A 27,841-nucleotide genomic window follows, 5' to 3' on the forward strand; every position below is an offset into this window, starting at 1 on the left:
GGTGAGGCTCTCACAACTCTCTGCACTGCCAGGTGCAGTTCATGACAGCAGATGCCAATCCAGGACAGCCCAGCTTGAGTCCCGTCTCCCCTCCAACAAGATTTCTTCTCACCCTGCGCATGTTTCCAGCCCTTCCCTCCACCAGCAGCAGCCCTCACCAGATGCCCTGCTGAGTTATTCCAGGCACCAAGCCATAGTTGCATGGCTGGACTCTGCCAGCTTAGGTCCCTGAATCAGTTCGCTGACCAGCTGGGAGAGCATCGGTGCCAGCACATGGGAGGGGTGGGAACATGGGGCCTGAGGAAGTGGGCAGGGCACAACTATGGCAGCACCAGTTTAGATTAGCTTAAACTACTGGGGGCATGGAAACGGCATTCACAGCCACCTCCCAATACTGCAGTGACCTGGAGAATACAAGGAACTGTCCAGGAATAGCAGAGGGAAGTACTTTAACTTTCACAAAAGAAAATCACTTGTGCTGGTTGTAAGTCTACAGGTTTTAAATTTGGACAAAGAGAAGCAGGGAAGAAACACGTTAATGAGAGAGAGAGGAAAACACTGGAAAACAAAGGTTTTAGAGTGGATTAGGCTTTAGTTAACATGTTTACTTATAAAAAGAGCTTTCAAATTTTTACTTTCAAAATTTTAAAACCTTGCATTTATTCAATATAAAAGTTTAAAAGCTGTTAATAATCTGTGAAGAATCAGTTTCAACAGGACTATTAAAAATGTGCAGTTTCTATAGCTGAAGTATGTGACTGACCAATAAGCCAAATTTAGAGCCGTAGTATTTAGACCTCTTAATGCATGAAACAAAAGTCTCTTTATTCTCCATCACACATGCCTGTCTAATTTTCAGAGCTAGCCATGAATGGTAAACTAACAGCAGTGAATTTAAGGCAGCCTGTAAGGCACATTGGTGTTTCTTTCACACTGTGCCTTGCTCCCTGCGAACCCGATGAGAGCGCGGTACTGCAATCATCTCCCTCTCCCAAGACCCCTGAGGTACAGATCTCTTCTTCACCTATCGCAGAAATCTTCAGCTGGTCCTACAAGTGCAACACATTTGCTCTACTTTGGCAATGTGCTAACAGCTTTTCTTCCTTCCCCCAGCTTTGGGGGAGGAAGAGAAAAAGGAAAAAAAAAAAAAACCAAAAAACCACAGAGAGCGTGCGCGCACAAGAAAGAGCAAGCAAGCAGCACAGAACAGGAATACAACGCCCTGTAGATACCAGTAAGCTGGTATCCCAACTATTTGGAACAGCAACGTTACTGCAGCACCAATATATTGACCACTATTGTCCAGACAAGACATCATGACACGCGGCTGAAAAATATCCTATATACTTATAAACTTACAAAGTAGTAGGAAAAATATATCGACTGTTTGAAGTGATGGAATCATATGACCTGGGGAGGGAAAATGGGTCTTTACCCATAAAAAACACACACAATTGTGCTGAGAGGGAAAAAATTTATTGGTCCTTTAGATTTCCAATGACTGCTTGTATTATGTTTAGCAAATTCATTCAAATATTACATACAAAGGATATCTTTTCTTCATTTGCAATGTTAGAGCTAGCTTAACATTCAATGGAAATGTGAGGAATAAAAGCAAAACATTTTAAAATTATTAGTGAAATGCATGATTATTTTTTCCTACGTCAGCAAAACACTTACAGAGAACCAAGTTCTGTGCTCAGTACCCATCTTCCATGAAGAGAACACCCACATACTCACAGAAGGCACTTGAAATTCCTGGAAACTGGGATGTCAGGAGGAGAAGGGACTGGCTATCGTTTAGATAACAATATGCTTGGTTTTAAACAAGTGCGATACAAGTATAAATTCAAACAGCCATAAAGCATTAACATACAAAATCTTAGCTAGACATGCTAACTAAAGGACTGCAAAATTAGAGTACAACAAATCCTTCGTGTCACTGCCAGCATTACTCATCATCTCCACCACAGAGGAGCAGGAGTGCTTTCCTGTAGTCCCCAGACGTATCTTTCTGTTAATATAACAGACCAATCACCATGAGTCACAACCACAGAAATGCAAAGAAAAGCAGCAGCCAGGGAGGACTCCAACAGATTACACATGTGTCCCGCCCACAGGAAATCCACTTGGATGACTCTCCACTCAGGAATGACGCAAGGAAATTCTCTGCCTCTTACATTAAGAGTTATATTTACACAGACAGACTTTCAGAAACACTTTCAGAAAGCTTCTGAAAGCTTTAAACTCACTTTACTAGAACTGTGCTACCTATTGCATATTAGAAAGCATTCATCTGCAAGTGAGAGACCAAACAAAGCAGCAGCAAAAGCAGCAGCCATTAAATGTGCAAAGTACATCTACTATCACTTCGACAGGGCCCCACCCTGCTCCCTAGACTTAACGGGAACCTCTGCCACAAACTGCAGTGCACTGCTGTCTGGGCCTGACTGACTGTTAAAAGCAATGCAGTGCAGAAGAATTGAGAGCATCAAGTAAGGAATAAGAACAGAACAGGGTAAGAGCAGTGCTACAAAACCTCACAAAAATAAGAAAAATGAAATCCCTGAAAAAATTCCTAGGGAAAAAGTATTTTGGCTTCAACTTTACAGCAAATATATTACAATCCTGTGACAGCTGGCTCTGGATTTCCTGCTGGCTCTTTCCCTTCCTGCTCCTTCCCATCCACTCAGAGGAGATTAGGAATCAGATAATGATTCTGCAGTGATTTTTTTTTCGCCTTTTGAAATGGCAGGAAAAGTTCCACATAACAATCTGAGGTTGAAGCTACAGCCTCATGACAATATAAACTCCCAACCCCAAAGCTATTTCCTCTGGCACCAGCACCCTCTCCAAAGCACTGAAAATTAGAAGGAAAGCAGGCAAGAAAAAAAGAAATGAAGAAGCCAAAAATGGAAAAACATGAGTAATAATGATTTCATATGATTGCATTTGCTCTCCTAGAGAGCACTGGAAAGAAATCTTCAGCTTTTCAAAGGAAATGTCTCCCACTTCAATTACATTAAGTTACTGCAGCCCAACAGTGCTCTGACTACACTGTGTCGACCAGCTCTAAACACATCTGCTCCCCGCCCCACCCCGCATAAACTTCTTTCAATAAACAGCAGTGGAAAACATATCCCAGTTACCTTTACTTCCTCTGAGAACAGAGCAGCAATCTTACCTGAATCATCTGATGCAATGATTTTGCAAAATTCTTTCTCATTTCTTGTCTAATATCCAGCAGATCAATTTCACTCCTTGAAACCATGACTCTGATCAGGGTATCATCATCAGTGCCAGCCCCCTAAAGACAAAAGGTTAAATAATATTACAATATGAGTTTGTTCTGGACAGATGCTGTAGCGAAACAGCAAATACATACAATCAGGGTGCAAGAAGAAAGCAGATGACACCTCAAAACACTCCTGCATGACATTTCTACTCCAAAACAGAGACTATTTTAGACAGTATCATAACACATTCACACCACAATGTGGAGAACAGAGGGCTGACCATGCAAAGTGCTCTAAGCCCTGGACTCCTATGAAGTGGCATATCATTACACCTCTTACTTCATATGTTTCATCTTCATAGGCTTCAACTGTGAATGCACAGATAAATTCTAAATAATCTAGTTCCAAGATGATACAGTAGCATATCTGATCACCACAATCAGAATCACATGTAAATCACCCTTTCAATGAACCACAGTGGCTTCTGGAAGTGGGTATATAAATCCTAACAATGACTAATGGAAAGCATGTAACTTACTGTACAGTCAGACATAGGCAGAGCAAACCATTCCACAAATTATCTGCCCATTTATTATGGAGGTGAGCTTCATAATAAGCCTTTTCCAACCATGCAAATATGCTCCATTATTCTGTTTGACTTTATTGCTTTAGAAGTTTGATTTTTTGTATGGGAAGCGATGCCAGACTAACATCCCGACCCCTCCTGCTCAGACAAGTCAGACTCCAGGCAAGCTGAAGCAATACAAATTTCCACATGCTGTTCTGCTAATGCACCTCAAGGAAGGACTTAGCAGAGCCCTCCCTGATCTCCAGGGTCACTCAACTCTTAGAATGGGTGTAATATTCTTGGATTACATCTAAAAAATGCCCTAAAGCTGCTCAGAAATTATGCCAAGAGTATAGTGGTTTCTGAGTAGAATTTGACATTAAATGCTGGTAAAAGCCAAATTCTGCTGAAGTTTTAAATGATGGAGAGCTTTCTTATGTAAAGTTCTTAATGATTGTTATTAGAAAAAAAAATTGGATTTCACCAATAGACTAATAGAGAAAGTAGACCCCTCATAATAGACATCTAAGAGACTCCTAAACCCATAGGGAAAGGTTTTCTATTGCATTCTTAAAAAAAGTAATTGCTCCTCATACAGCTCAGCATACTGATACAGTATTTTATATTTTCCATCTGAACCTTATTTTACTTTGATGTCTATAAAGCAGTAGAGCAGCTTTTAAAAAAAATTAAGCTATTATTTCACCTCTTTCCATTAATTCTCATGCTGACACCTCATCAACACAGCCATCTGGTGACAAGTATTTCAGTGCTTTTCAGCAAGCAGTGGAGGGGGGAAGTCTTCAGGGAATCTGAGAACTTGCATGAAAACAGAAGACTACGTCATCTTTCCTAGGATTTGAATTAATATTAGCCAATGTGAGTTACAAATACAGTTTGCATTCTTATTTCTTCCCATCCAAGAGAAGGCAAAGCCATCAGAGAAACGGCTGTGTAGCTGACAAGGTTCCCATGAGGTCCCCCTATGGAGTCTTCAACTATAAATCTTCACTGTAAATTGTTTAAGTTTTTCTTTTTTCTCTGACAAGTTTCCTTTGCTTCTCAAAATGGGATGAATAGTCCTTAAAATGTGTTTTAAATCTAACTCCAACTTTAGTCTGTAAATACTCATCTCCAAAAGAAAGATCCATAGAACAATCTGCAGTTTAGCTTTTGGTCATCTTTACTTTCTAAATATAGCTACTATTTCTAAGTATATCCACATAAAGATACTGTAGCCTTTATTCAGCTGAATGTGCTCCGTGGATCTAGCCAGAAGTTTTCCAGCGTCACAAGATCAAGTCCAAAAACAGCTGTTCAAACCAATGTTTCCTATGAAACATTTAGGGTCTGACAAACTTACAGTGAACTCGAAGAAAAGCTTTTGAACTCTTTGTAGCCTGTCCCAGATCTACAATCCCCCAAACCTTTTGCATATGCTTTATGATACAGTATCCTGTTGCTATTTGCAGTAAATGCGAAGAAATGACAAACAGGTGAAAGGGAGAGGAACTGTAGCTGGAGGAGAGGAAAAGTGATGTATAGAAACCATATATTTACCTTCATGGAATAATATAGAGTCTCGGCAAAATAGGCAGGAACGCTGCGAATGCATTTCACTAAAAAGACAAAAAATAAATTAATGATTGCTATTCAATGCAAGACAATCTTTTTCTGGCAAGACAAGGTAGCTGTGTGTTTTTCTGGACCACTGCCTCCAGTTTGAACAATTAAGTTTACAGTTAACTAATCCCTTGTTCTGCTACAACTCTTTAGGTTCTAGGATTTAAAATGCACCATGTATTTCTAAAAGAAAATAAACCTTGCGAGCCAAATTCTACCACTGGTTACAAACCCACTGTGACACTGTAGTAAGTGAGCTGCCAGGAATACAAACAAAGGCAGAATTTTGCTTCACTTCCTAGTGCAGGTGCACATGGCTGAAAAGCATGGAGTTCACCTCCCCTCCCCCATGTATCTATTAAAGGAAGAGTAAAGGCTTATTTTCTAAACACAAAAATAGATCCCAGGTGAATGACTTGAGAAGGAGGCATGTCTTCAAGCCACTTCTTATCCAGCTGCAGTTTAAGGGGGCTGGGGAGTAAATGAAAGAAGGCCAGTCTTAGATCTATTAATACTGTTGATTACCAACTGCTAGAAGCAGCTTCTCCAAATCACCAGAGGTTTCACGGTCAATAGTTTCTTCAATTTGAAAGCCAGAAATAGTCATGTATTTGTCGAACACTGGAAAACAAGAAAGTGTGCAGTCACATGTATAGCTGATATTCCTCCTGGCATCCTCCTCAGTACAGGTTAATTCCATCTGCACCTCATTATCCACTGTTCAAATGCTATTTTCCACTCATTCTTCCCTCTGCCCTATTTTAAATATCTATTTCCTACCAGGTTGCTACTCTACAACATATTCAATGAGAGGCTGTGGGAAGGAGAGAGAAGGGGGAGAAGGGGAAGTTGTAGGAAATGACAAGCATTTTTCCCAGGGAGCAGCTATCACTGGCCTGAATTTCAGTTGGCACCAGCAGTTTATGGAACACAAGAACGATGTTGACACTATCTAACAGGATCAGCCACCTCACTTGCACACAAAGCTCTTCCCACACTGGGCTACTACATCCAACTAACTTTGTGCAAACAAACTGTCCTACTGGCAGTCTATTCAAGTTCTGTGTTCATGAGTATCCATAAGACTTGGATTTTCTACTGTTAACAACTCCTCTGTGAAATCTTGCATTTCTGTAGTGCTAAGTAAATATTGGATGCATCAAAACAAGCTTTAGGATTACTTTAATGCAAAAATTAAACAATAAAAATCACAAACCAAATTTACTTTGAAAATTCAATGAGTCCAAAGATAAAGGAAAAACAGAAAGACTGGAGAACCAAAGCAAAACTTTCTGGTCACTATTTCCAACTGCCTAAAGAGCTTGGTAAAAAAGACTTATAAACAAGTTGGGGGGGGGGCAGGGAGGAATCTATTGTCTCTTTATTAACACCTAATAAAATATGCACTTGTAAAAGAGTTGCTCTTTTCAGGGCTGGATCTCCATCAGATGATGGTGATTCTTAACAGACTATCAGCATCACTTCTTTGGCCATGACCTCTTTCAAAAGGGAAAAAAATAAACAAGCATCCAAAAAGATGCACTCCAGCTGTCCCTCAGATCTATTGCACCACTGCTTCAAACAGCAGATCGGCACTGCTTCTTGCTTTGGGGAAATAAATTATAGGAAACAAAACTAAATTTATTAGGCAGAGGGAAGAGGTGAATAAAGGTTGCTGGGCTTGACAAATGCAGTAGAAGAAACAGCTTTTCTACTGTTTCTACTACCAGCTGAGCAGCACTGAGATTTTAGGCTGTAATTCAGTCATACTTGAACCATATTTACCTACCCCTCCTTAAATGGGAAACACTTCGGGTTCCCAAGATGGTGATGAACTTTTCTTCATCTGTTCCCCATTTCAGCTCCCCAGCCCTGAACAAGACCTGTTGTAAATTCCAAAGATTAAAACTACAGTATTTGTTATGTGTCCACACACCCTGTTGAAAAGCTCCATTTGTTTCAGTCTTAGAAGGAAAAAAAAAAAAAGGAATAAAATTTCAAAATACAGAACTGACTTTAGAAAGGAAATGATATATTCTGAAATCGACTGTGAAAGCATTTACATGAATAATACTGCCTAAGGCCCTAAGATTTGCTGTGCACAAAGTCCTTTTCATAAGTCTGAAGCCTTCTGAAACTGTGATAAAACAGGAGATAAACTTCATTTCTAATACTGCTCTTTTTTTTTTTTTTCCTCTCTCTTTAAAATCAGACAGGCAAAACTTTATTACATGATGACTCATGTCAATGGGAGAACCATGCTGAGCTGGCCAAGGAGAAAGTTTTCCAAAAAGGAGGGTCAGATAGATTTAGATGCTCTCAGAAAGAAGATTTTAGACTGTTCAATTCTTAGCCATAGGAAACCAGATTGATAACAAATTTTAATCATTTTAGAGCACATTCACTGCTCCTTAGGCAAGTCCTTCTTCAATGTAAACAGCTATTTGGCCAAGAGCAGCCTTTAGGAAAATGAAACACTTTCCAAAATTGGGATAAGCAATCGAAAAATCAGAAAATGAAATGAGCTCCTTTTCCTGAAACTCAGAAGCCTTTTTCCATATTGTGTGCTAAACACATCACAAGGAGAAATATTTGTATATATTGTAGTATATACCTTTTTTTTGTAGTATACAGCTTTTTTTCCTCCCTCCTCAGTGAGCAGAGGAGAGGCAAACAGATTAGAATCTGTATTCAGACAATCAAATATTTTCTGGAAAAACCCACCCAACCAAATCTGCGGCACAGCAATGTTGTCGACCGTTTGTCTATCCATATCGTTGAAAACTGAATGCAATGTTTTGAATTTCCTATTCATGTTTATCCCACAATCCTATTCAAAATGCTTTTGGTATAACCACTGCTGGCTCTTTTTAACTAATGGTACAAAGCACAACAGACTGGAAAAAGGCCCTCTATTTAGTCATTGCAGGGATATTTCCAAAAAAAAATCTGCTACGTTCTTTGACTGAATGCTAGCACTCTCCATTCAGTAGCAAATGTGAAGTCCCACTACAGCGTTTAGAAACTCCTGGAATACATTTCTTTGGTGATACTGGGAGTTTTGAATGGCACTTTATGCAAGTTCTAACAGTCATTAACATCTAGGTTTGGGCCAGATTTTATACAGCTAGTTATATTTCCCTTCCTTCAATTCCTCTGGAGTAAAGCACTGTTACAAATGTTAAGTTCTAGAGATAATATCTTAGATTTGAAGCATGCTCGTCAAGCCTGATCTCACACGTTACTTGAAATGTTTTCTTAATGGCAAGTAGGAGATCTCCATGCATTCTCCCACCATGATGTACAAATGAACAAGTTCTTCATCTAAACTAAACCACCAATGTGGTCTAGTAGCTTTCATAAAATGTATTCTGTTGAATGATAGTTCAAATATCTGATAAATCTGTCCAAGTAAAGAGTTTTACAACCAGGGATATGTATTTACTTACAAAGAAGCTAGAAACAGATGATAAGCTAGGTGCCATTCACATTGATCTTACTGTTACCAGAAACAACAGTTCATAACTGTAAAAATAGCTGAGACTTATTAGCTGCATTAAATTTTCACATGCCTTGCCACTGTGCAGTACTTAAAAGATACCTCAATTGCATAATTTTTAAAAAGTGATATTCACAAAATCTCTTTCAAAAAGTTAAACTTTCTCCTTCAAGTATTCTCAGAAAAACCTTACAACTTCTCTGCATATTTGTACTGTCTCAGCTGCCTTTTCCCCAACTACTTTGAATTAATGTATGTTTAGTGATCACAGGCAAAAATAAATAAATAAATAAATAAATAATCACCACTAAATAAAAAGGTTGCTCTCTAAGGTGTAATACCCTTCCCAGATTATCATATCAATCAAGATACAAACATTTGGAAGCCAAAAATATGATCTTATATTTGCACTGTCACGTACCTCAGTTCTGACCATCTGTAGTTGGCAATAATTACAAAATTATCTGAATTTGTTCCAGCTATGTTAGATGTTGAATGTAAAGACACCATTTAAGAGAAACATGACAGAACACGTCTCTGTATGGGTCCCAGCTTAAGCCAATTGCACACAAACCACAGAGATCATTTAGAAAATCAGGACTTTTTGTGCACATAGGTATGGTGCCTCCTAAATTTAGATGCAGTTTAATATCTATTAAAGAGGCCAAGAGAAATCTGTCTACTAAGGCCTGTGGTCAACAGCTTTCTTCAACTATGTAAACCCAGCCAAAACCAAGCCTGGCAGTTTCATGAGAGAATCTAGTTAGTGATCGAACATTTGCTTCACTAATTTCAAGTCTCTGGTTTTCAAGTGCTGAAATTTTTATATTTAATAGCAGGAGAATGATGCTTTCTGGATTTACATAACAAAGGATAGGCCTGCACTGATAAAATATGTTTTGCCAATATCTCTCTCCAACTTGCACTGCTGTCAATAGAATGTTTTATTGATTTGGTATTCTGCTTTTCCCCCGTCTCACCTTTTTTGAGCAATTCATATATTATCTTTCATCTCAGTTGACAATCTATGAGTGAAAATGTCTAGCTCAAAGCTATCCAAAATAGCTGAGAGGAAACATTCATTAAACAAGCTCTGTAATCAAATTGCTGAAATACTGACCATTACTACAACTAACAACAAAGCCAATACAATCTAACAAAAGACTGGATCAAGGATACCACCAGCGTACTGCTGGTATTCTTTTTCCTGTCTGGAACACAAGTTTAATGATCAGTGACAAATCCATGGAAAATATTCAGCAGGGGCAATAGGCAGGTTCCTAGAAATTCTTTGGTGGCAATTCTGGGACTGTCGTGTAGTTACAGTAAAGCAAAGTATTTGGAATATTTTCTCTTTTTAGTATTTCACCATCTCTGGAGGCATCCCTCATGGAATAGTGTTAATATTCCTCTAGCTATTATATGATGCATGCTATGTAAGTCTTGGAATTAGAAAGAAGCCGAAGTCAGATATTAAGGAAGGAACTCTTAACATCTCTGAGTTGTCCAGCAGTGGGTCTCTGAGCATCATGTCTCACCATCCATAACTCTTCTATTGACCTAGTCACTGTATCATTCAGGCACCTCATGAAGTAATAAGCAAAACAGGACATGGTTTGCACTAAAATGTGAAAGCGCCCAAAATGACCCCAATGTTTCAGCTTTGGCCACTTCGCTCATCCAGAATGTATAAAAATGCAGCAAAGTGTATTTAAAAAAAAGGGAACCTCAAGAACTTCTCTCTCACATTTTGGGCTCCATCCATGTACTCTCTTTGCAAGACAATGAAATGCTCTAGGAAAAAAATCATTCACCCACCTGAGCATCCTGCTCAACAAGACCTTCATCAACTCTGCCATCAGGATCTCTGTTTGCCTAAAGAGAATTTGTAGAAGTTATTACACTGATAGTTGAATCAAAAAACAACTAATCTGTTATGTTTAGCCTGTAAGAGTTACTGTGAGAAGTCAATCCGTAATGTATCTTCTCTGAAACAAAACTTATTTTTCCCTTCTGCTTGCATGCAGCATAATGAAATAAATGTTTTGTTCTCCCACTACCTTCAAAACCATCAGGCCCCCTGCTATACCTACGTGCATCACAGAAGTTTCTCAGGCCAGGGCTGTGGAAGTGGCCTGTAACAGAGCTCCAGACTGACCCTGTCAGCTTAGTGGGAGTTACTCAGTTTCAGAACCAACCCTGCCTGTCACCAAGGCTGTCTAGAATCACAAGCCAGTAAGTAAGAAATGTCAGACATGAAAGCAGAAATGAAATAGCGAGCAGGAGTATATATAATTTCAGTTAGTCTGTTGTCCACCACAGCAGTGGCAGAGTTCTGCAGCCCAGCATTTCAGTGTCTACCCTACACACACGCATATAGATACTGACCTGCAGCAGGACCACCAGCAGTCTCTGAAAATGGCCTGATGTTTCTCCTGTGATCTTATCCTCCAAGTTGGCCTCATATTCTGCAAAAGAGCAATACCTGTTCACCACCTTACCCACTTCCTCAGTACTTTTATGAGAAAAAAAAGGAAAAGCAAAGAGGTTATTTGACTCACAGCATGTGGAATCACTTACCAGAAATAGCTTTAATAACCCAAAGACATACTCTACCCTCACTTATAACCTAACATTATTGTAAAACAGTGGCAAAAAGATAGCATCTCAAAGCTCATATCAGGAGCTGATTACTCAAAATATTATAAAATACAGAGTGCCACAAACAGGTTCAGCTCCTAAAAGAGCTAAAGAGCACAGAAATCTGCTGTTATGCTGAAATACAGCAGCCCAGTGAGTGGGAGCCCAGAAAAGTCTCATTTTGCTTGCAAAACTTAATAGCATCAACAAGCTTTGTCCTTGGGGACCCTAAGTTTTGTCTTGAACCTTATTCAGACATGAGAATTTCTTGTGTGACAGAAAGCTGGATAGATACAGAAGAAATGTGCTGAATTAAACACTGGCTTAAAAAAAACACAACCAAACGAAAAAAAAAAACCACCCACACAATCACAAAGGGAAAGCCTATACTCCTGTGGATATTTCTGTGGTCCACCTCAAATCTAGAAACATGCCAACCAAACCAAAAGTTGTACTTGCTTTAGCACAAATGCATTTGAACAGAGTGCTCAGCAGGAAGCAAAAAAATTGCTTCCATTTCTTTATGTGGTGTCAGTTTCCAATTACTAAAAATCCCCTTTTTGTTAAAGAGATGAAAATAACGTGTGGAAGAAAAATATATTTGAAGGAATTCTAACTATAAATCACAAAACACCAAATTCTGCATCCCAGAGTTGCAAAACAAGAAGGATTTTGGTTTACAGTCCAAACCCCAGCTTCTTACAGTATGAAGTTTCTCAACCCAGCAGAACAAAATCCCAGTTGTTGGAAACACCCCTCAGTTCACAGATAGGCCTTATCTGAAACAAACATTAAAACTATATTGAGAGAACTGGAAGAAGAACCTAGATGTTTATTTTTTACTGAACTTTACCTTGCAGATAAACCTGTTTTATATTCCGCAGTTCCTCAGGGGTTCTGGAGGCAAGAATTTCAGTCAGCACTTTCTCATTGGTTCCTGCTCCCTAGAGGGGGGCAAGCGTAAATTCGTTGATAGAATAACAAAAAGACGACGAGCATTCCCTTAGACAATCACAAGCGAAAAATTGTTCTCTTCTTACCTGTTATATTTTGGGAGCACTGGAAATAACATTTTTCTTTCTGTTCTGTATTGATTGCTTTCAAAACCAAACCCACATTTAATTAAGGCTCACTACCATTGACTTCAGATGCGACCTTCCATGTTCAAGCACACCCGGTATGCCTCAGTTCTTCAATATCACAGTCAGTAACATCAAGGAGACCAAATGTATAAAATGACAGTTTCCATCTTAGCTCTAGTTCATATGCTGTCTTTCATTGTCTAGTATACACAAAAACATAGAGCCACCCAGGAATGATCCTTACCCTTATATGAACTCTATTATGTTTACATCCAACCTCTCTCACACTGCAAACACAGACTTTTTACAATAGAATTGCTAATCCGGGCACCCAGATAGTTTAAGTTGTTAATTACAAGAAGGCACAACAGACACTTTTCAGTTTTGCAAGCATAAAATTTACAAAAGCCAAGGCAATCTCTTGTTTTCACATGTCAGAATCTACTTTACCTATAAGAATAAGTATTTGCTTACACTTTGTTTACACTTCAAAAGGAGTCTTTTCAAAAAAAGCAACACTCAGTTACAATACTGTGTATATTTTGCTGCGATGTGTTATTTAAAATTCTTCCTATAAAGAAAATCTGTATGCTAATTCTCTGCAAAGATATCAAAAAAAAACCCAAAACAACCACCCTACCAGATCACATGCAATCCTTTACAAAATACAGATTGTTTCATGAACGTGCCTGGTGAACAAGGCAGGCACAGTTACATTAGTTATAATCTAGGGAGCCTAAGTAGCAGCAGTTGTGAAAACAGATAGCACAAGCTTCAACACAGACTTCATGCTCTTAGCCAGATTGCTACCTTGTGCTGAAATCTGTGCTATCAGGACTTCTTTACTGTTGCTACCCACCTTAGCTGAACTGCAGCTAGCATCAACATCTTTTCCTGCACAGATACATTCTCTGAAATTCTATGATCACGTGTGTAATACTGTTTATTTCAAGTGAGGGTAACAAAAACACTCTTGTTTCACTATCTCTGTTTTTCCTCCAATATGTGTCTGTTCCGTCATTTCCCTGTCAGTCTTCAGCTCTTAAATCAACAAAAGGAGTTTGGGGATTTTTTTGTTCCTTTTAGTCAAGACAGCTTTTACTTGTTTCTTTGTAAGGTGCTATCTCCCCTTCCCCCGCTAACCAGAGACATTACAGAAAATTCCAGGATTCAAAGATTCCGTTGTCTGACATACTATTTGCTGGGTCATGGGTTCAGGAGCACTAGTCTGCACAGTTAACTAAAGCCTACATATTAACCAGGTCGTCATCAAGGATGTTGGGACCTTACGCACCGGTGTCACCCAACCAAGCACTAGCTGACACTGTGTCAAGTTCAATGTCCCCTACATCAATCAACAGGTTCTGCAAACAATTCAGGGACATCCACTTCCTGAATTTCCACAGGGTGACGATATCAGACATATGGGACAGAGGAAAAAGTAGGAAGGAACATATGGAAGAAAACACACTGAATAAGACATCTAAACATATAGATCATAAATTGTCTGTTTACCTGTCCTTCCCCAAAAGACACCAAATGCATTCAGCTAAAGAGAGAAATGTTAGAAAGGTAACACTGACAGGGTTATCAATTCTTCCCTTTGTATAACTGGAGGCAGCTTTTAAAATGTATTCAAAAAAATAAAAAACATTTATAATTTTGGTCCTGGACATGAGTTTACACAAGCATGCTAGCCCATCAATTTTGAAGTTGGACTGTACTTTATCAGGTATAAAAAGCTCTCTGGCTTAAATGATAGTCAACAAGAGACAGCCAAAACCCATCATACTTTAATGAAATGTGTTGAACTAATTTGCAGCCCATGCAGACAGCTGTATAGCTATAAATCTTGTGTTGCTTACAGCGAAACATCTAGTGTATACTGAACTTTAGCACTGCACTTTAGCAGCAAGAAGGATTTAATAACACACACACACACCAACTCATAATACCTAAATCAGAAGGAATAAGTCCCATGCTACGAAAATTTTAATGAACGTCTACAGTGACACCGTTCTCTTAAAATTATATAGTTTCTCATTAAAATAATTTCACATAAAACATTACACAGACTAGATTTCTAATATACTGCTAATGAGTTATTACGGTGAATAAGAAACTAAGCAAAACCATGGCATTAAACATATTAGCAAGCATGTTAGCATAACATTCCTAATTATAAAAAGAGAAGACTTCTATTGAATGCTAATAGAACCAACAGAAAATTTAGACTTATATAAAACAAAACAAGAGCAACAAACATTTCATATAATATATTCATGCCCTTCCCTTGGTCCTCTTACCTTGATGGCATGCTTCAGTGCATGAGCATCAAAAATGTATGCTGGTCTCATCAAAGATACCATCAAGGTTTCAAATTTGCCAGTAAGTTCTGATTTCAGGTCATCCACAAGATCCTAATGCAGAACACACACAGTACTGTAACGAACAAGGATTAAACATTTCAAATGGATGTCATGCACGTCTGCAAGCCAGAACACTCTGGAGACACATCAAGAAGCGCAAGCAACAGGGCTGGTTTTCATTTTAACCGGCACCTACACAGAAATAAATGTAGCCAAAAGGCAAAGGAGGAAAAAGAAGAGTATATATGGCCATTTGGTAAACCTGAGACATATTTTGGTCTGCAGGCTAACAAAACCCATCATCTTCAGAAAGGCAGAATGATAGGCTTAAAACAGAAACAATATACAAACAGCTTCACAGCTCATATAAGCAAATATCACAATTTGTCAGAAAGGAAAGGGGGTTGGAATGGCTGCTACCAATCACAGCCTTTTGGATTTGTTTGGTAACTAATGCTAATTGGGACAGAGGGTTCATCTGGGGTGGGTTTTTTTGTTTGTTTATGTATATATAGAAATTCTTTAAACCCTAATTGCTAGCTGCACGTGCCATTGAAACAAAGGTTAGCCAGCCAAGATGTTAAAGGATCCAGCAATGCTCAAAGAGAGCAGCAAATCCTCTTTGCTTTAAGCTACCTTATGGCTTTATCTACCAATATGCTTGGCTTCATTCTCTCCTACATTGGATAGCTAGAAAAACTGACAGAAATCAAAGCACTAGAAAATCCTTTTCTCACTATCACTTTACCCTGCAGACCAAAACCAATTTGTGGCATCAAAATATTGGATAATTCCTTCCATACTGAGGATGATGTCAGTACTAGAAGCATGGTAACAGGAAACTATAGGAGGTTTTGCACAAAAATAAATCTAAGACACTTACTGGAATGACATATAGAAAAAGAAAGTCACAACACATCATTGTGATAATCTAAACGGAATATTCTAACCTAGCCAGCAATTAAGAATTATTAAGGGTGGGAGGGAAAGATAGTGGCAAAACTAGATTTTCTTCAAAGAAATCTTTTACAGGTGTATGTGCCTCACAGTTTTAAGTAATCATCATAGGCCATATTCAGCTCATTTTTAAAGTAATTTTTCTTCTCACCCTGCCAAATAAGGTTTTAAAGGCAGATGCAATTTCTTGGCGCTGACTGTTGTTTCTGCTGGTAAGGATCTTCAGAATAGTTTCTTCATCAGTCCCTGAATTAGAAAGAAGGAAACCAATCCATTAAAAACATTTTCTAAAAACAAACAACTGCGGCACAAACTCAGATGGCAAAGAAAGATGCTTTAAAAATAGCAATTCATTGACAAAAAACACCAGCATTTAAGTAACAAATGTAACGACACCTCAAGCTGTGCTGCAAAGTGTGGTATTCTGCCGTAGCAAAACTACAGCTGGAGGACCCACGCACTGTTCTCAGTCAGTACCCTGTTCCAGACACTGCTTCCCGCACCCCAGGCATCAGGCATAACATTTAGTCACAATCTGTATTTCTATAAAGGAGCCTTGCTTTCAGACTCTCCAAGGGATTTATTTTAGAATAAATACTCTGCCTCCTCCCAGCAAAACTCAGTCTAGTGACCCTAAATACCCCAGAGTATGGAAATACGGAGCTATCCTCATTTTATGTATGCTAGTTTGCAAAGTAGTCCTCACAGCACAACATCTTACTAGCCCTACTTAATTCGTCAATGGGCTGAGGTGTATTGCATTTCCTCCCTGCACCCTGTTTTCTTGCAGCTTTTCTTGCAAGTTATCTGTTCATACAGGGAAGTTTTGGGTCAGAAAGCTACTGTGTGAGTTTACAGACCACTTGTTAGCCTACATTCACTCTGGGTGTTTGTATTCTTTGTAAACAGTAACTGTAACACAGCTTACCCACTTCCAGACTAAAGGTGGCTGTCACACATTTTCCAAGCACAGACCATCTAGCTATATTGTCATAATTCTCTACTGTTTTGCCTTGTAAATTCAGAGTCTAACTTACTGTGCAGTAAATCCTCTTATGCAGACAAGCTTGTGGAGTATTAATTTTTGAACTGGGAACATGCAAACCACCTTCTTTTTTCCCTGTGCTAACCCAAAAATAAACACTCTTAAGAACAGCAGAGTCAGAACTAGGACATGCCTAGATCCTGCAGTCCTGGGGTTGTCATTCCACAGCATGTAGACACACGCCCTATCCTCATTTGCTAATATAAAAAATGAGTTCAGACAGGATGTTTTCAAAGGCAGCTAATGAAAGAGTGAGAGCCCTTTCCCTTTCATAAATTAAATTATTCTTACCCATTCCCTTCATGGCCTTACGAAGGGCTTCTGCATCAGCTCTGGCATCAAAAGGAGAGAAGGCCTTCACGGTGCCTCTTGTGTACTAGGGGGAAAAAAGGGGGTGGGAGAAGGAGCAAAGCCATGAGATAGAAGATATCAGCACTTTTCAGCTCTCTGTAAGTCAGCTCAGACTAGAATTTGAACCCAAGATCCAAAAGATACTAGTATTTTTCTTGCAAACGTCTGTCTAAATAGCTCTCTGGGTATGCAAACATAGCTCTCACTAGAAAGGTACTACTACGGTTTCATTCAGCAGTGGACCTGCTAAGTTCAGGTCTTTTACACGAAGATAGTTTGCAGGATTGGTAGTTACAACATTGAAGCCTGAATGCAGGAAAGTGGCTAAGGAAATATCATTTATTAGAGTGACTTGAGGAATTAATTGGACAGAGCATGTGTGCTAGGAAAAACTGCACAAAGATCCATGACATGCTCAGAAATGAGAAAGAACTTCCTTTCCTCAAGAAAAACTTACTGGAGCTCTCAGTCCCTGTCATACTTTGATTTTTCCCATCACACTGGAAATGAGACCTACTGAACTTTACAATGGGCTTCAACTTTTCATCATGTATCTTTTGGTACAAGCACCTTTTTACTCATGTAATTCAGCTACCTTTCTCATAGCAGTTTACAGCTAAAAAGAAATTTCCTTTCAAACATAAGGATAAAAGATCAAGCCATCCAAACACAAAAATAATTCCATTAGGTTTCCATGGAACATAACTCTTCAGGGAGTTTCTCTTCCGGTCAAACACAAAAGGATATTCATCACCCTTACAGAAGACTTGTCTTTATTTAAACCTGACAGTTCAAGAACCTACTGTGCTACACACATATAGGTAATTTGTAAGCTACTTTAGATTTGATGTTGAGCACAAGAGGGAAAACAGCTAGGGTTTGGGAATAGGGAGGTTTTTCTAACAGCTGGCAGGTGGGTGGGGGAGATTTCTTGTAGCCATTCCTGTACAGAGGTAGCAATCAGTACAGCCAGGGCATCTTTCCACTTACGATGCAGAGCACAGAAGGAAGTGCCAAGATGCCTCCTGAGGCTGACAGCAGATTATTTCACAGGCAGCGCAGCCATCTGGCCTCTGTGATGCCAGGTTAGCAATTTCAGCCACGCAGTACTTTTGTTTCAAGCCAATGTACTCATGTAGGCTAGGTCAGCCAGAAGAGCATAGAGAGAAAACAGCTGGCAAGCGCCAACCAGAAACTGCTCTGAAGCGCTGCCACCTCTCAGGCCACCTGTATGTTATGGCCATCGGAGAATCCCTACCCGTCCCACCGCAGAAGTAGTAATGGATTTGGTGCAGCATTTGAGCTGCACGTAACCTGCAAACCAGCTATACTGCTGCAGCTCTGGCATCCAGGAAAGCGCAAATCCATGTCACGGGAGTACCACCAAACAGTGCAGCTGTAATGGCAGACTCTCCAGCCACCTATGCTGCCCTTGCCAATATATGCTAGTGCAAATAGCCACCAGCAGTGATTGTTAGTATAAGGCAAGCTTGGATACAGCTATGGGGGTTGCAGTCAAAGCTGCAGTCTAAAAATACCTTTGGAAGCCACACCTGGGCAGATGCAATGCTGACAGGACTTGTCCCAGCACTGGGAAGTTGTCAAGCCATCCCTACCTTGTATGTGACAAACCTACTCCTCTAGCTTTTTAGAGCAGTGTGACCCAGCAACAGGGCATGGGAGGGTACAGTCACACACCCCATGTTTAATAACCACAAATCCATCTAAAAAAAAACAGGAGCACCACTACTAGTTATTCTAGTCCCAATTTCTCATTTGCAAGACCAACAGACAGTGGTAGAAAGCTCTGCAGTGATAACAAAGTTGGTCCATGGAGGAAAGAGCTGTCTTATCTTTCCCACACATAGCACCATTGGCCAGAGAAAGAGAGGGCAAGTGCCAGTTCTAAACCATCATCACTACCTGAAGAGACCCTGGCTCAGAAACTTAAAGGCTGATTGTGTCCACTGAAGTCAACTTTCAGGCACAGAGAATCCGAAATAGGACCTCTGAAGCAGATTTTTCTAACAAAAAAACAGATCTGTACAACTGTGACTCTGATTTTCAGCATTTCTGAGAAAAGCCAGGCGCTCATTTATAAGAGAATTATAATTTCCACACTGAGTTCCAACTTTATCAAAACAAACTCATGCTTGCAGATAGATCACAGCTTCACATCTGCTATGATATCCTTATCTATGTGAAAAATCAATGCACTGAAAGACAATTATCTAACATTTGTTTCCAAACTTCATAACTTTTTTATAGAGTTAAATAAATGATATTTTTAACATCTCTAAAAGTGTGCCTTGTTATTTATGCAAATAGATACACAATAACACTACTGCCTCATAGGACATTTTTATTTTGGTTATTAAGTTTCTCACTCAGAGCAGAGCATGTGAAAAAGTAAGTAAAGCATATCAATGGAACGGAAAACATAAATAGTCTTTGATATTAATCCACTTGTAATCTGGAATGATCCCTTACTAAGGGGCAACACTGTACACTGTGAGTAGTAAAATATAAAGACAATGACAACAGGCACAACCTCAATAGAAAGAATATCAGATGATTATACCACCCCAAACCTACCCACATTCTCTTTTCTTTCCACACTCTCTAATACACTGCGTGTTGTTAAACAATCATGTATAGTGCACAGGCTATTTGAGACAATACACTAGAAATAATCAGCAACTTCCATTTCTTCCAGAGATCTACCAACAATGAGACCAATGAAGCCACTAGATAGACAAAATTAACATGAAGAGGAAAGGCGGAGAAAAAACGTGAGATTTCAAAGGAAGAGATGATCTAGCTTTAAAACTCATGCCCCTCCAAATGATGAAATTAATGTTTTGTTTGTTCTTTTTGTTTCTTCTGCCTTGGCAGAAGTTTGTAGGCACGTTTGCAGAAGGACAAGAAAATACGGTCTCATCAGCTGTGTTTTTTCTAACCAGCACCTCCAAGCTATGACAGCTTCTCCCAATAGACAAAATTGCTTCATAATTTGATGTCATGTGGCCACATATCCTGGCAACAGCACTATCTGTAAAATCAACAATTGCCACTTAACTAGGTTCCTTTTTCTTTTTCCTACCAAGCAGACAAAAAGATTTCCTACCCACAAGATCTTGTGTTTAGCCCTGTTAAATACAAAGCATTCATTATTAGGGAATAAAAGACCACATTTGGACTGATTCAGACTTACTCCCAATCACTCTTGTTCCATACCCACTCACAGCAAGTCCTTACCAGCCAGATTCCTGTACATGAAAAACTACACCTTTTCACCATGCTGCAGCAAGAGAAGTTGGGTCTCATCTCTCTACTACCGAAAAACCCAGTGTCTGTTACAGAGGAATACAAAAATACAGAGTGGTATCTGACATCAGATTTTTTTTTAAATCGGTCATCTGTTTACAAGACAGCACAGGAAAATGGTGGAGTGAGAAGTGGGAATGGAAATGGAGAATGCTTTTCAGCACGTAGGTCGATGAACAGAAAAGGTATGCTATTTTGAGAACACAGAGAAGAGCCCAGAAGCTCACGTGCTGGAATAAATGAATGATTCCCTTAAGATTTCTTAGATAAGTACAGCCATCTTGCAGATAAAGCACAATATAGTGCTCACCAGTAAATTGAAAGCCTTTGTGACCATTAATGACAGGACAGAGATCCTGGTTCAAACTGTGCTTTAAAATTGACATCATACAAGAAATATACATCTATTTCATGACATCTCTGCTAAAATTTCAACAGCCAGTAGAACGTAAATTACATAGCGAATGGATGCATACAGGCACAGAGTGGGTGCGTATGTGAAACTATTTTAAAGACATTTCTATAAAACATCTCTCCAAATTTAGTAATGCTTCATAGAGTTCACTTAAAGGGAAAGAATAAGCTCTGGTCAGCAGACTATATTCACATCTGCCCTACTAGATTTAAACTCCTAACAAAAGACAAAATTGCACAACATCTGTTTTGAACTCTGAGTCACTGCACCATAGAGATACCAAAAATGGGGGGTTGAGGGGGGGGGAGGAGGAGGAGGAGGAGGAGGAGGAGAAAGAGAGAGAGAGAGAGAAAGAAATAGATCAAGCAACAGCAACTTTGAAATCAACACCAGAACATTTTCAAAAACACTCAAAGCATTTGTCCTTGCAAATAATCCCAACAAAGACAGTGGAACTGCTCAGGACCCAATTCTGCACTTGCTAAAACGTGTGTACTTTTGAATGTCAGAAATAATTCTCTAAAGCAATAATGGAGTTAGTGATACTACTCCTGTGCTCCTAGTCACATGTGCAAATTGGCATAACAGGAACTGCAGATACAGTGCACAGCAGCCACACCTGCACTGGCAACAAGCAACCATTTCCCAGCAATATTTACAAATGGACATACAAAATGGTCCCAACTTCACTTTCAGGGAAAAATGTGAGAGTAGCATACCAACATAAACCAGTCCACAACATGCAAGACCACCATCCTGCAAGCAGAAAATACTCTTGCTGCTTTGTTTCAAGATTTCTGAACTAGCGAAGATTACGGGGTAGAATTTCCAAGGCAGCTAGTTCATCAAGCAGGAAGATCTTGTCACATACACACCTCTGCACTAACAAAGACCACTACAGATAAAGGTGTGAGAAAAGGCAGCTTGTTAGAGCAGCAGTGTTCCTCCGAACAAACTGGTAAACACAGACATGGAGAGACCAGTCTGCACAGCGCATTATGGTGTGCCGTAGCTTCCCCACAAAATGAATGGATCTTTTTCTCCTGGCAGTGCAATAGACAAAATGCCTCAGCACCTCGAGAGGAAAATAAATAAATAAATAAATAAATCTTGCCACTCCTGAGCAAGAGCAATTACTTCAGTGGCTGAGACTCCAAGAAAAACTTACCTTTTTCAAAGGTTTTATTCTTCAGTGACATATCTAGACTTAACTGGACTTCGGCACACAGCACTTTTGGTGCTGTTCTGCGCAGCTGTTTTGAACTCTGAACCTTTAGTTGCCTGTATAAATAGCTACCGTCAATTAATACTCAACATTTCATAATTAACTGATATGTATTTTCATTTTGTGGTGTTACTTCATGGTGCAACAAAATTAAGAACAGAAAATAAAAGCTCTCTGCATGCAAAAGCATGCAATACACTTGCCATGAGGAGTAGACCTTATTCCTCACGTTTGTTTGTTTTTGAATGAATTACAGGCTACAAAGCCTTAACACTCTTACAGCCTTTCACTGCCACATACAGGCAGAAGGTTACTGAAGTCAGTGGAAAGCAGTCCTCCGAAGGAGGAAACTGGAGGGCAAGACCCACCTGGTACAAGACCCCATAGTTCCAATTACTTCAGCCCACCGCAATTTACCACAGTCAGCAACTCAGTCCCAAGTGTTACCTCAGGCAATAGAAAATCCTGCCACATGAATACAAGAATAACTGGTTTATGCTTTGGAAGAATGAAACATTTCTTTTACAAAGATCAAAAATCAAAGTCAGTGTCTATGTGGAGTAAATTACAAGTGAATCAGAGATTTCCATGTTTTCACAAGACAGAAGTTATCTTCAAACCTACAAGTGACATTACATATACCGTGGCAATAAAAGGTTGTCCAGGTAGATCAGTCTGGCCAGATATCCTGCACTGGCATGGGTAAGGTTCCCTATTTTCCAGTGAGATACACCCTAAACAAGCCAGGCTGAGTTAAAAGGAAATCCCCTTTTCTATCCCTCAAAAAGCCTAGCAAGGATTTAGCAGAATACTATTAAAAATAAAATGCCCTTTCTTTAAAATGAAGAACCCCATCTTTCTTTAAAAACTAAATTCAGATAGAATATGAGTAAATACTCTCAGCAACATTAAAACATCACTAGTATTAAACCATTCGACTAAGTATTCAACTAAAAATCATTCAACTATTATTTCAAATTAAAATAAAAAACTACTACAGTGTTACTGTGCAATTAGCCTCACTCATACAATCCGAGGGCTTTCATTTCCTACAGCAGCACAAGAGCAATAAGCAATTTAACTTTTATTTTACTTTGCAGAATGTGAATACATCTGTTGTAACTGTAGAAACAGTGTGGTTTGACTAATTCTCCACGGCTTCATTCAGGCTCCAAGGTAGCAACAGTGACACAAGGATTGCAAAGGAAAAAATAACAAGTGAAACAGTGTGGTAACGGCAACATTTTCAGGAAAAAAAAACAAAAAACAACAACAACAAAAAACAATTAGATACGGCAAAGTAGCAGAAGGGACTACACAGCCCTGAGACGTGTCACCGGGCTGCGTGGGCAAGCCTCCACCGACCGCGGCTGTCCTGTGCCGAGCGGAAAAGGAGGAGGAACACCAGAAGAGGAGAAGGAGAAGAAAATAATAATTTTTCTCTTCCCTCCGCCAGTGGAAAGAGCTTCCACCCAGGCATAATATAAATACACGGTACTGAAAACTTGGCCAAATTAGTGGAAACTGGCGGAAAAAAAGTTATGCCTGACGTGTAGCTCACATGACTAGCCGCTTTCCCCGTCCTCCTCCCAGCGCCTCCCGAGCTCTGGGGACGGGCCGATCTGAGGGAGGCCAGAAACCGGCGAGAGCGAAGAAGTAAGAAGAAGAAGAAGCAGTGGGGGAGAACGCGGCCGTTAGCGGGCGGCCGTTAGCGGGCGGCCACCCCACCCCGCGGCGCCGCCGCCCGCCTCACCTTCGCCATCTCCGGGTCCTCCGCGCGCCGGGGCCAAGTCTGCGAAGAGAGAGACCGTGAGCGCCGCGGCGGCCCCGCGCCCCGCCGCCTTCCCCGCCCGCCCGCGGGGCGCCCCCTCACCGCTAGCGGGTCCGCCGAGCCGCCGCCGCCGCCGCCGCCCAGAGCCGCAGGAGCACTGAGGCGGGACGGGAGGAAGGGAGGGAGGAAGCCGGCCCCGCCGCAGCCCGCCCCACCCGTGGGACGGGACGGGACGGGACGGGACGGGACGGGCCTGGCCCCACCCCACCCCGGGCGGGCGGGGAGCCGCCGCCGCCGCCCCGAGCCCGGCGGGGTAGCGGCTCCCGAGGCTGCGAGGGGCGCGAAGGCGCCGCCTGGGGAAGGCCGGGCCCGGGGGCCATCGAGGCGGCTCCTCCGGCAGCTCTGGGCAGCGGCCGCCGCTTTGCTGCAGGCCAGTCCGGCCAGCGTGAAGCGCTGCGCTCCCGAGGCCCGAGCACGTCGGGAAACGCAGCCGGTCACCCTTAGATGACCGCTTTCTGCACCATCTCTATTATGCCAATAAAGTGTACACTTAAAGTTTTTTTCTTTTTTTAGTAATAAACCTTGGGAAGAAAAATGACATTTGCAGAGAGTCTTCAAAGCATGAGCAAGGCTCCTCCTGCTGAAATCAGTGAAAAATCCCTCCTATTAATCACAAGAGGAAAGGGAGCTGGGTCCCCCCATCACTAAAGGACAAACCTATACTAAATTTTAAAGCAGTCATTTTATTAGCTGACTTAGGTTACCTTCCAAGTAAGCTAGGTTAGCAAAATGAGCCTGACACTGGATCAGAGTGTGAAGGTTATTAGTCTGGGCTACCAGTAAGGTAAAAACATTTTATACAGGATCTAATGGGTGGTGATGATGTTTTTTACTTCTCAGCACCTTACAGTGGGACCACTCCAGTCACCCAAGTACAGAGAATATATATGCTGTTCCGGAGAACAGGGAGGGTGCAGTCTGCATGGCTATTTCAATGAACATTTTCACCCTAAGCTACAAATTTGCTTCCTCACCCATACAGATGCACTCGAGCTGTGTGTTAGATGACAGAAGGAAAAGCAATTACAGCACAAACAGAATTTAGCATCTTTGCCAAAACAAGACATGAACGTTATCTCACTATGTGAGCATTTTAACATACAATGGTGACTTCAGTCTTATTTAAAATGATTTGTGTTTGCCTCTGAAAACGCTGACAGAACTGCAGATCATGATGTAAATTTACATCTTTTTCCATCATTTCATGTTGCCCCAAAAGTTCACAAACAGTTCAGGAAAAACATGAGATCCAGCTGGCTTTGCTTACAGGATTGGGGGCCAAATGGTTTGCTAAAATGGCCTGATTTCCTTATTAGTCTAATTTGCAACCCATCCATTTAAGTGACATTCTACACACACCCAAAGACTCATGAAGGGAATAGTAAGCTGTTCAATATTGCTCAATATATACGTGTGGAAATGCACAATGGATCAGATGTAGGGTCAGGGTATTTAAGAAAACATTAAGGCTTATGAAGTGGTTTTAAAAAATATTTGTGAAAGTTCAAACTGGTTGCTTTCAGTTCAAGCACAACCCAGCTTAGGCACACCCATCTTCTTCTGTAACAGTGAAAGCCATTTTCTCCTTACACATTATTTCCAGAGCAGATACAGGACATGCTGGGTTCATGTTTCAAGCTTTACCATCTGGAGAAAGTACAAGTATGTACACAGGAAAGGAAAAAACAAAACAAAACAGTAGGCTGTAAATCTGCCATTTTCAGTGCACTCCAAAATTCTGCTTGTCAGACTGAGGCACACAACTGCCGCGCAGAGCACAGAAGGCCACAGGTGTGAGCACAGCCAAATGGAATTCAGACCATGTTCATGACTCGGATGTGTGATAAGTAAAGGAAAAGTTACTCGATAATGAGAAAGCTTAAAAGGACTCTATTAGTATCATTTGAACAATTAGTAAGCTGTCTAGAAACTAATAAAGCTGTAGCCCTCCTTGCTTTGAAATGTGTTAATAGGCTCTCCCTCCTATAGCAAACAAAGATTGGTACAGTTCCCTTTATTGATACAAATGTATCCATTAAGCTTCACAAATGATGAAACAAGACCTTGAACAATCTGGAAAAATGTGTATATTTGTCTAATAAATTATTCAGCAATTAGCATCAGACTGCCTGGAACGCAACTGCGCTGCCTCAGAAAGACGGCGATCTTCCCCTGCCCTCCCCTCTGCCGCAGCAAGCCCCTCCTGGCTCCCAGAACGGCAATGTAAACTTTGAATTCTCAGCTTCCTGTAACAGCCAGCATAGTTTAAACTGGGCAGTCTGACACAAAATAACTGCTGCTAGCTTAACACAAACACTGCCGAATTTTCATGTGTATGATAGCACTTTAAAGAAAAAAAAAAAAAAGCTTGTTTTCGCCTAGCTCTTCTCAAATATCTTTCAAACTATGAGGATGGATTTTTCTGGTACGTGGATTATATGATTTGTGTTTCCTGTGCCATATTTAATGTCCTAACTAATTTATAACCACTCTCAAATTTAAGAAAATCATCAAAAGTTAAGAGATGTCTTCAGTACCATTTTTCCCTTTAAACATTGTGTTGCAGGTTGTGGATTTGGGAGCAAAATAACATATGCCACTTGTTCTGCAGTAAGTGTCTCTGTGTACACACTTAATCTACAATGAATGTGAAGTAGTCTACCTTCTTTCATTTCGAGGCATTTGAAATAGTTTTCCTCTCATTTACCTTCAAGGAGCTCACACACAATAGGTTGTTACTCCATTCGCTGCACGCACAGTCTTACCCCCAGTCAAATATGAGGTAATGTGCAGCCAGTCTAAGGTAACCTCTGGATTTCAAATCCATGAAGGATAAGGAACAGATAATCTTGGATATGAGAACACATAGTATTTTCCTGATCTGAAGGGGGTCTGAAACACATGATGTAAGATAAACACTAGCTGTAGCAATGGAAAGGTTAAACTGAGAAGAACAGAGCAATCTTGTTGCCAACAGATGAAGTTAGGAGGAGTAAAAGTTACTCTAGTCAGACTAAAATGTCATCAATGTTTGTTTAAGCAAGCAAATATTTGCACAACTTTGTGGAGCAAGGAGGCCTAGAGGGGCATTAGAATAAAATTATGTAAATGATTTACTAGTCCATTTGGCATGAGCAGATGTTCGAAAATCTCCTGCTCATCACAGAATATTGGTCTTTGCATTGACTTGAATACAAAGGGAAGAGGCAAGAATGGCCATACCAGCAAATCCAGAATGGACCTGAGGAAGACATGAGCATGTAACAGGAGGGAAATGCATATTGTACGGACTGCCTTGGTGGCAAGATTTAAGGTGGGCTAGGACACACTTACAGATAGTGAAGTAGTAAAAGCATCAGGTGCAGGACCTTCATAGCCTCTGTGCGTACACACCTGCTAGCTGCTCTAGTATTCAATAGTGTTCACCCACAAACCACATATAGATCTTTCAGATTTAGTATAATCCTGTCAGGTTTTTTGTTTTTAAAGAAAGCCTAATTTTCAAGCAAGAAAGAGCATATGAGGTTAAAGCAGTCTTTCCCCCTCCCAAGCCCTGCTTGTCCTTTGCATCTTCAAACACAAGCAGCATCACTCCAGGATGTAACAGCCTGCCTCCTGGCACTGCTGCTGCTGGCAAAGCATAGGTCTGAGCCTTCCTAAGCACAGAGCTGTA

The 27,841-nt window shown here is 40.4% G+C and overlaps 1 protein-coding gene across 5 annotated transcripts in view; it reads right to left on the reverse strand.

Annotated features, from left to right (window-relative positions):
• Nucleotides 1-1,457: 1,457 nt before the first annotated feature.
• Nucleotides 1,458-27,841, reverse strand: part of ANXA5 (annexin A5) — a 59,310-nt gene continuing 32,926 nt past the window's right edge. Inside the window, exons 1-13 of one of the 5 annotated variants that reach the window (XM_026081459.1) lie at nt 24,211-24,296; nt 24,091-24,129; nt 17,311-17,395; nt 16,126-16,220; nt 14,955-15,068; nt 12,420-12,510; nt 11,315-11,394; nt 10,745-10,801; nt 7,217-7,310; nt 5,953-6,048; nt 5,365-5,423; nt 3,185-3,307; nt 1,458-2,014 (exon numbers count right to left, since the gene is read on the reverse strand). In XM_026081459.1, coding sequence (XP_025937244.1) covers nt 1,952-2,014; nt 3,185-3,307; nt 5,365-5,423; nt 5,953-6,048; nt 7,217-7,310; nt 10,745-10,801; nt 11,315-11,394; nt 12,420-12,510; nt 14,955-15,068; nt 16,126-16,220; nt 17,311-17,395; nt 24,091-24,099 — 966 coding nt within the window. In that variant the 5' untranslated portion in view covers nt 24,100-24,129; nt 24,211-24,296 and the 3' untranslated portion in view covers nt 1,458-1,951. Of the gene's footprint in view, nt 2,015-3,184; nt 3,308-4,510; nt 4,657-5,364; nt 5,424-5,952; nt 6,049-7,216; nt 7,311-10,744; nt 10,802-11,314; nt 11,395-12,419; nt 12,511-14,954; nt 15,069-16,125; nt 16,221-17,310; nt 17,396-24,090; nt 24,130-24,210; nt 24,303-27,841 lie in introns of those variants that run through there. The other 4 variants (XM_026081462.1, XM_026081460.1, XM_026081463.1 and 1 more) reach the window with 4 other exon arrangements.

The sequence above is a fragment of the Apteryx rowi genome, unplaced genomic scaffold (assembly GCF_003343035.1).
Source record: "Apteryx rowi isolate R43461 unplaced genomic scaffold, aptRow1 scaffold_55, whole genome shotgun sequence".
In the NCBI taxonomy this organism is placed as follows: domain Eukaryota; kingdom Metazoa; phylum Chordata; class Aves; order Apterygiformes; family Apterygidae; genus Apteryx; species Apteryx rowi.